General features: G+C 42.9%; 2 protein-coding genes across 3 annotated transcripts; both read right to left on the bottom strand.

Moving 5' to 3' along the window:
* Positions 1 to 1,572: 1,572 nt before the first annotated feature.
* On the bottom strand, positions 1,573 to 2,395 carry LOC120451626 (ubiquitin-conjugating enzyme E2-24 kDa). 2 transcript variants are annotated; one of them, XM_044006384.1, is made up of 3 exons: positions 2,381 to 2,395; positions 1,762 to 2,230; positions 1,573 to 1,707 (listed from the first exon to the last, which is right to left on the bottom strand). In XM_044006384.1, exons 2-3 carry the CDS (start codon positions 2,154 to 2,156, stop codon positions 1,683 to 1,685), a joined length of 420 nt encoding a protein of 139 aa, XP_043862319.1. In that variant the 5' UTR covers positions 2,157 to 2,230; positions 2,381 to 2,395; the 3' UTR covers positions 1,573 to 1,682. The 2 variants fall into 2 exon arrangements, with proteins under 2 accessions (XP_043862319.1, XP_039491416.1); XM_039635482.2 differs by lacking the exon at positions 2,381 to 2,395 and having other exon boundaries at positions 1,762 to 2,367.
* Positions 2,396 to 6,596: 4,201 nt separating this feature from the next.
* On the bottom strand, positions 6,597 to 7,414 carry LOC120451858 (putative odorant-binding protein A5). The gene is made up of 2 exons (XM_039635862.2): positions 7,258 to 7,414; positions 6,597 to 7,201 (listed from the first exon to the last, which is right to left on the bottom strand). The coding sequence occupies exons 1-2, from the start codon at positions 7,402 to 7,404 to the stop codon at positions 6,716 to 6,718; spliced, it is 633 nt and encodes a 210-aa protein (XP_039491796.1). The 5' UTR covers positions 7,405 to 7,414; the 3' UTR covers positions 6,597 to 6,715.
* Positions 7,415 to 9,415: the final 2,001 nt, after the last annotated feature.

The following is a 9,415-nucleotide window of genomic DNA, read 5'->3' as shown; positions in this document are numbered from 1 at the left end:
TAATTGGGTGGAACTGGGGGGTGGTCGTGTCTACGCATGCAGACAGCTTAGCGTCATCAGCGCCCTCGTCGGCAGAGGTAAATGGCAACTGTAACGTTAATACCGCCGCTGCACATGGAGCGCAAATGAAATGAAATTGCAGGCGCCGTGACAGAGACGTCGCTATATACAGTCGCCGCTCTCTTTCGCACTCGCGCGCATCAGACATCAATGTCAGCGCGTGTCTTCTATGCAATTAGTGCTTTTGTTGATTACGCTGCAAATGTGTGTTGGGGATTTTTGCAGCCGCCGCTTACAGGGTAGCAAGGGTAGCTTAGTTCCATTCCAGTCCGGGTAAGTCAAATAGCTACACATAAACTAAAAACAACTTGTTCGAAAACATTTTTAAATTTTAAACATTATATTCGACTTTCAATTATTCCTAATTTATGTAGTGGGTATTTAATATTCGACTCTCTGACTTTGACCTGGCTTTTCGGGTTTCGAGAATACTTAATGAAAGAGAATTCGAAAATGATGAGTGAAGAATCCGGACGAAAGTGTAATGAGGATTCATGGGGCTTGTGACTTAGAGCACAAAGAGTTGACTGGCACCAGCGAATGGCTCAAAATTATGTATCCTTAGACCCGTTTTCAAATAGCTTGTTCGCTGTTCTAACCAATTGCCGGAATTATCTGAGCCAGCACCCTCATCACAATGATCTATGCGGCCAATCAGAAACACAGCTGAAGGCAGTACCAACATTTTAACAAATTGTTTGAAGAGAAGGCATATTTATAAATATTAAAAAAAAATAAGAGAAAATCAAAAGCGGTGAAGCGGTTAAGGGCGGCACAAAAAATGGGAAAACATTAAACAGATTTAAGCAAATTTGTTTTGGTGCGGGTGCCATCAATAACTTTGGCAGCATATTTGACTTACCACCCGGGCTTTTGGTCCGTCCAAAAGGGGGTTGGTTGCCAAAAAGGGTTACTCATCGCAAAAAATAAATATGGTTTCGTTGGAGCTTCTAACTGCGACTGACTTCCGCTAATGTTTGTCCTCCTCCAACTCCGGTTCCATGCAAATGTGCTCCACTTTGGTGCTGTTTTTCTGATTTTCCGGGGAATCCCCGCCGTTTGGCCCTCAAATTGCCCGAAAAAGTAAGCAACACTTGACAGTTTCTGGCCTGTGCTAATTTCATGTTTCCCCCGCTCCCCACAACAACCCCTCATGTATTTCTCAAATCGATAAGCAACAGAGTGGAGCACCTACTTTGCCACCTTGCCGCTTTGTTTCGCAAAGTGTATACTTTGGCATGAAAAGCACGAAGTAGATGTCAAAAAAACATTTCCATTCCCCAACGTTTTGGCCAATTTTTGTTTTGGCCCGGCGGAAGTTCGTTGGCAACGCCATCGGTCGACCACTCGAAAGTATTACCACAATGGAGGGCGTAGGTGTGTGGGCGTGGTCCACCTGGCCGCTCCCCAATTGCGGCATGAGCAATTTCCAGAAGTCGTCAATGAAAAGTAAGTTCGAAGTTCGAACCTCGAAGGCCGTTTTGAGAGTCTCGACAAAGAGATACCGGGTGATTATGATTAATAGATTTATACTTCATATAACAACGTAATAAAAAGAACAAAAGCATCTGGAAATCGTCGATTGAAAGCTGGACCTACGCTTAATTTGGCTTTTGGGGTCATTAAGAGTTGCTGGGAGTTGCATATCTGAATAAATTAAGAATTATTTCATAGTCTGAAAAGAAGTTCAGAAGTTAGTACCGTTTGGTCCAGAGTCGCGCTATCTTGTCATGTTGCTCTCGGTTTGTTCTATATTCTACGGCAATCTTGTTCACCAGCGGATCGTAGGGATTGCAGTCGGTGAGTAGGGAGCAAATGGATAGCAGTATCGTCGAGATGGTCAGTGCCGGCGACCAGTTCTCCTTCAGGATGTCCAGACAGATGAAGCCGTGGCGGTGGATGTTGCAGTGATAGATGGGCGTGCGGAACAGGACTTTCGGCGGCACAAAAGGATACTCCTGCGGAAATAATATGTCCAGCTCGAATATGCCACCCTCGTAGACGGAGTCCGCTGGTCCCATGATCGTCGAGGTCCACCTGTACAGATTGTCCTCCGTGGGACCGGCACTGCAGTTTGGCGGCGGATTCCTCTCCATCTCGTCCAGCTCCCTCTGGATTCTCCTGACCGCACTGTTGTTGGATTTCCCGCTGCTGGAAGGTGTGTCATTTTCTGCAGGAGAAGACATTATCTTAGGTGAGCTCCAGCTCTTAAAACTAACAAGTTTGTATTTTATCGTGACGAATGTTTGTATATATGGAATCCATATTATGGATATGTCGACGGATTGATATGACAAATGCCCTTATTCGAAGTGAATACCTGATCAGAGCAACCGTTTATTAAGATACTTTAGTGTACCAGTATACCCGTGGTACTTTCTAGTACCCTGTAAGAAAGTCAGGTGTTTTTTTTTGTATACTCCCTGAATATCGAAGCAGGTGGACTAGAGGCAAAATATTTGCTGTTCCCTGCTCCACTTGTCACTTTCAGTGAGGTGAGCCACAGAAACGACAAAGGATTGACATATTTCAAGTGCCGAATCTCGAATATGACGAAACCACATTACGTATTCATGAGCTCGCAATCTTCGATACTCAATTTGTGCGGAAATTTTCTTTGCTGGCTTTTTTTCTTCTTTATTTATTTGATTTATTCGCCGTTGAAGAGTAGAAAGCTGAAGAAATTAGCAATAAAAAAACTATAACTTGACAAAATGCTGCAAATGCTTGGTTTTTTTCCTATGTTTCCATTTTGCATACAATTAATAACTTCGAGTACACCAGCTATTGTAAAACCATGTTGTTTAAACCATGTTAACTATTCATCCGCCGCGACTGCAATTACAACGTTTCTCCAGACGGCAAAACTAAGTTGCATTTGTGGCCAAGTTGGTATTAAAGTTTCTTGCGATTTAAAATGTAAATAGCCGGCAATTAGCTGGAAAACGGCGGCATATGCAGGCTGAATATTGTACACACACACAGTGCCTCACAGAAGGAGGCGCCACCATTTTGCCGTCTGTCACCTGGCATCAATGCCCCAGATGCCGCTGGCGGCGCTTTCCTGTTCCGCGCTTTTCCTGCACCCCGCTTTTCCTCCCTTTCCCGCGAGTGAAAACCAACAATGCAGGCGGCCAAGTGGGAGAACCCAGCGGTGGGCGGTGGGCGGTGGGCGATGGCCGGTGGGCGTGGACTCTGTGTGTCCCATTGTGCCTTTGTTGGCCACTTTTTTTCGCCCCCACTGTGCGCGAGTGCGTGTGCACGGGGCATTGTTGGAAGTGATGCCCGACTCCGACTTGTTGCCACATCATCGTCATCATCATCATCATCATTATCGCCAGCAGGCCAGCAGTGGGCTGGTAATGAGCTTGCCATTTTATTTTATTTATTTGTCCGCGCTTTGTTTCGGACGACAAACAGCGACAGCCGTGGAAAATTCCTTGCTGCATTTTAAATTCAAATTAAATAATGATTTAAGTGCCCCAGGAGGCTTTGTCAGCACACAAGTGCAGTGGGTGAGTCAGGTGGGGCAGGAACTTCCTCAGGTGTGCTGCAGTCAGATAAGCCCCTTTTCCCGGGTATTGTTTTAATACAAGCCGTGCCAAAGAGCTGCCAAATGATGTCCTTTTTAATCATTTCCACTCGAAAAGAACATTTTACTGAAATTTCGTAGTCACTACTTAAAGGCGTTCCTTCCATTAAACATTAATTTTTTATATGTCAGCAACCACTTGCGTATTTTGTTGTCTAAATAAATTGCAGTCCCCTTTAATAGCTCACCGCTTTTGTTTTCGGCTTGACCCAGTTTTTAGTCCTTGGGCTGCAATGGGGCTTATTCGGTTGCGAAATACGCAACTGTCAGGACTCGGGGCAAGGACCTCTGGGGCATGCAGCTGCTATGGAAATACCACTCAATCGGGGGAATATAAATTTAGACAGGCATATATAGAGAGAGAGAGAGAATGAGAGAGAGAGAGATGTACAGCAGAGGGAGATAGTTAGATGGAAAGTTGGACAGTCGGTGGCAAAAGGCAGAAATCAAATTACATTTTCAATATGCGATGCGTACTAAATGTCTGCTGGTGTCAGTTTTGGCTTTCAATGTGCAACATGCAACTTTCAACTTGATGCTTGCCGGCCATAGTTGCGATTGTGTGGGTAAGCGTGTGAGAGTGTGTGCTTGTGTGTGTGCGTTGGTGTTCCTGACTGCCACATTTTGATTTGGCGCCACACAAAATGGATTTCTTGCCTGTCCATTCAAAACATTTCTATGTGAGGCCACCACAACCAGAGATGCGAATGCAAAGTTTTTGTAAATTTATGTACTTTATTGCTGGCAAAATTAAATCATCATAATAAATACAAACTAATAAATACACATATCAATTGTTAAAGAAGCGACTTAAGAGTATGAGTATTTCTGATATAAATCTGATATAAGCTATAACAAACCTTTATTAATTCATTTTCAATTAAACTCCTGGCTGCATCGCCATAATTTACGGCCTAATGCCGACTGATTTGGCCATCTCTAAGCCCAGATGCAGTCTACGTTTGCATTTCGTGTGCGTTTCCCTGTCACTTAATGGAATTTATCACATTTTAACTGTGTGACAGGAGCCAGGCTGCCGGCTGCAGGCTCGGACATTTGGCAGGACCAAACCCCAGAGTCCTGTACAGTCCGCAGGATGTGCAGGATCGAGGACCTGCTCATCTGCATCAGTCATTGGCATGCATGGGAAATGGTGGCCAAAGTGTCACAGTTATTGATTCGGGCCATAAATAATGCATGGCCAACAAGTGTGCCGGCTTGTTTATTTATTACATGATTTATTCACGCAAACAACGCTCCAATTAAGAGCGTTTTTAAGCGATTAAGTGTAATGTCAAATCCGGTAAACTGGCCAGAAAACTTTGCCCCAACTTAACGACTCCAGACAGCGATTATTAAATTAAAACGTGCACGGAAAACTTTTAAATCGCGTCGAACGATGGAAAACTTTCAACTCTCTCGCATTTTCTTCCCCTATAATTTAATTTCAGTTTTTTTTTTCGCCTTCCCAACTGCAACGCATAATTTATTATGCGGAGCGAAATCTTGTGCACCAAATTTGTCACATGGGATAAATAATAAGAAGAAAAGTTCTTCCGCAAAAAATGCACCATTATGAGGAGCCGCAAGAGGAGGGACCATGGCCATGCCAGATTACTCATACGCCCCTTTGGCAACTTGGAGGAAGGAAGAGTTTCTCATATAATAGTGAGATCGGGCCAGCGTGAAATTAGAGCTAAGCTCGGAGAGATGAGGCTTGGGAATGGGCGATTTATCATAGGTTTATCATCGACGATGACGGTGGATTTTCTCAAAAATAATTGTGTCAACAGGAGTGTATATAAGTTTATATGTAAGTGAGCTAAAGGAAATGTTGCATACACACTTTTCAGAGTAAAGTTCTAGGATTTCTGGTGTTTCTACAAAGTAGTTCCATTTGTGTGTGTCCTAAAAAGGTTATTTATATGACAACAATGCACTACCATTTCGCACTAAATCCAATTATTTGTGGCTGATGTTGCGGCCTTTTTGCCTCTATAAATGGCGTTTTAATGGAGTAACAAGCAAATCGCAGCCAGATCTTTGAGCTTTTTATCGGCGAGACAATTGTCTTGGAACCGCCACTAAATATGTCAGAATAAAGGCAAATTTATACACAAACTGATAAACAGAAATACCAACAAAAGGAAAGCCGGAAAGCAAAAAGGAAAAGGAAATTCATTGAAGGCAAGAAAAAAACGGGATGGAGGGCACGAGTTTTTGGCTGGAGGGGTGCAAAGGCAAAGCTGCAACAATTCCTATCTTGACACTGTCATCTATCCGACTGAAACTGGGGAAATTGGCCCGACACCGGGTATTTTCCCCCGCTCCCCGCTCCCCACCCTCAGCAACCCACCGTGGAAAACCATCTTCATCTCCGCTTCCATCTTGGGCCGTTTGTTGTTGCCTTGGCACGCCTATCACTCGAATTGAATCAAATTACCTTGTAATCTTAACCTTAAGGTTATTTGCCATTGCCCACAAAAAGCGCTTTGTGCTCGACTGCGTTTAGTTACTATTTGAGTGGAAACTGGAACTGGAGGCGGAAGTGGAAGTGGAAACCAGAACTCCCCACCCTTGGGCATTTTCCTTTTTCCAAAGCGCGCCGTGAAAGTTGCACCTTTCACACTTGCCCGAGTTTATATAAATGGAAATCTAACATTACGTCCTATCATGATTGCAAAGTTGAAGTGAGTTTGTGCCGAGTGCAAAGCTGCTTGAGATTACTGGTTTCTTGTTGTTTCAGAGCTTGGGGATTTCGAAAATGTAGCCAGTCAATCAAAGCGTTTGAGGGAAATCAGGCAGAGTATATCATTGCACTTGGCTGATCCCTCAAGTGGCCCAGTTTTGCAATGAGCCGAGCTCTTGGCGGCTTATTGAGGAAGTCCTGTAGGAAAGGCGCTTGAACAAAGTAAGCAATAATGATAAGCAAGCATATTATGGAATGCTCGTAACTAGCTAAGTATCTTTATTACACACCAGATAAGATTTAACTTAAAACTCAACCAAGGAACAAATCTACCGCTCGCAGTCTGCAACCGTTTCCACAATCCTTTTAATTCATTACTCACTGACACCGTAGAGTGTCTTCATCAACTCGGGCACATACTCATCCCACCTGGACTGGAATATATTGCCGGCCACTGGAGGGCCCATCTCGTATTTCTGGGTGAACTTCATCACGTCAAAGTTGCTATGACCGTCGGCATTGCTCAGCTCCATTTTCTTCTCGTCGAAGTCCAGTTTGTCGGACTGCTGATACACCAGAATAAGATATCGCTGAATGCCACTATCCTTGGGCGGTAGGGGACCGAAGTACTCCGATATCGGTTGGCCCTTCATTATGTCCAGTCCGGGAACATTGACCACCAGCCAATGCAGCCAGGAGCGGTACATGGGATTCTCTCGGTTCGGAGCATCGGGACAAATCATGAGCACGGTGTAGAAGGACTCGGGATCCGCATTCCAGTCGAGTCTCGGCTGGAACTTGAGCTCCGTGGGAGTATAGGTCTTGCCCTCCTCTATATCAAAGGTGTTGTCGTACTTGATCTAGTGAAGAAATAAAAGAGAGGTCATCTTGCTGTGATATAACACTTTAAACTTACCCTAAGCAACTCCCTCGGAGGCTCGTCCAAAATTTCGGGTATCACCGCCATTTCTTTCATTATCCTTCTGACATTCTCGTCGTTATCCTGACTGCGAGCCAGGCCCACAAAGCACAGGAATAACAAATGCAAAGCAAGCAATTTCATTGTAGAGCTACAAACCTGAAAAGTTCGCTCTACACCGCACTTATATAGTCGATATGTCAATAGCAAATATTATTACAATAATTGAGTAATGGGTAATTATGGCAATTTTCTATGGAGCTCTAAAACGTTTGAACAACGGCTAGACAAATATTTACCATATATTTCTGTTGATTGGCTGAACTCAAATTGATGCAGTGCAATTGATATTCATTCATTTCGATAACTAGCGAAATTACAGTCACGCAGTAAACAAAATTCTTTGGACTGCATATGAGAGAAGTTTTATTCCGCAAATGCAGTATATACATATATATATGTTTAAATATAGCACTTGGGCAGAAATCTGCTCATTTTCCTGATTAAAATACACAACTTAATGAGTTCATTCATGTTAAAACAATTAGTTCAAACTTAATCTAATGACTTTTAGCCTTGCACGCATGACTTCGTTCTGCGAAATCCAAGGCAAAGCTGGAAAATTATAAAATATTTTATTATGGCTGCCAAAGGATTACATAAGCTGATGCATTTACATGCCAATTATAAAATATTCCTGCTGCTTTACATGATTTCCCCATGCTGAAAAGCAGAAAAAAAGGAAAAACTGAAAAAATGCCGGGAAAGGAAAAAGCAAACACAATTCAGTTGGCAACATGTGCGTCTAATGTGCGCACATTAGCAACACAAATGCAGGTCTCAGGACGAAGGACGACGGATGTGGGAGCCTTCGAGCCAGAAATAGTAGATGGATCCAGAGATTGGAGACCAGGCTGCGGAGGAGCCACAGGAGCGGAGGACTAGAGCCTGAACCAGAGCCACTCAAGCAGACGAACGCACTTAATTTATGCAATTTGGTTAACAACGTTAAAATAGTAGACGAGGCCAAGAGGAGCCCAAGGATGCCAGACATAAATCAAAATGGAAACAATAACCCGCCAGCGCAGAGTTGGTTAGCTGCACGGCAAGAAATCCCTGAGAACATGATGGTAAAGCTGATAAAATTGTTATTAAATCACACCCTGTTACAAAGAAATATTTCCAAAGGCTTAATTCACAACCAAACACACACTTTTTCCTACGAGTCCCACATGATATGTGTTTATTGCAAATTAACATAAATACATTCAATACATAACATTCTCAGAATATGAAATTGTTAAAAAAGCTGGCACTATCCACGGGTTAGCTGTCATGTTTTTCTCGCGGTGCAGACACACATGTGCGGATTGGGCAACTGTAGCGAAAGGAGTAATAAGGATAATGAAGCGGCAGCGTTTGCGGCATGCAACCATGAGGCACTTGCCATGTAAACGATGATGAGCACGATAATGATGGCATTTCAATGAGCTCACACACACCGAGTGCCCCAAACACGAATTTCCCTCGCTTTCCCGTCGCAATTTCCATCGTCGCCGGCGCTTTTCCTGGACCAATATTTGCTCAAATATTGGCTCATTATTTGACATTATTATAGATTAATTAGCTTATTAATTATTTCAACGTGTGGCACGGGGAACTCCACTGATGGTACTGACATGTCGCAGAGATTGCGACGAAAAAGTTATTAATATTCAGGCAATTAGTTGGGAAAAGAAGCTGGGCTTTATTTCGGCTCTTATGATGGGCATAATTGGGGTTTTCATAACGATTTTTTCAATGTATTTAATAAGTCAGATAAACGTTGTATTTAATAACTGACTAAATTAAACTTGGCATTAGCATAGCTCAAATTATAAGTTGATGAGTATAGAATAATTAACTGCTTAATTAGTAAGTATTCCCCTCCTCCAAATCTTGTAATTGCGTGTATTATTTGGCAATTATTTTGTAATTATATCTTTATTATTCAATTGTATTCAAATATAAATATCAATTAACCTGCGCAGCAGTTTAAATGCTTATATGTCAATTAAAAATTACCAACTATTTTACGCTATTGAAACTGTGCTAATCACGCGAGTTCGACGAGCAATCAGGTTAAGAATCGAACCTTGAGTGAGGTCAATAGCCC

The sequence above is a fragment of the Drosophila santomea genome, chromosome 2L (assembly GCF_016746245.2).
Source record: "Drosophila santomea strain STO CAGO 1482 chromosome 2L, Prin_Dsan_1.1, whole genome shotgun sequence".
Lineage (NCBI taxonomy): Eukaryota > Metazoa > Arthropoda > Insecta > Diptera > Drosophilidae > Drosophila > Drosophila santomea.
This window is presented reverse-complemented; position numbering and strand designations above follow the sequence as displayed.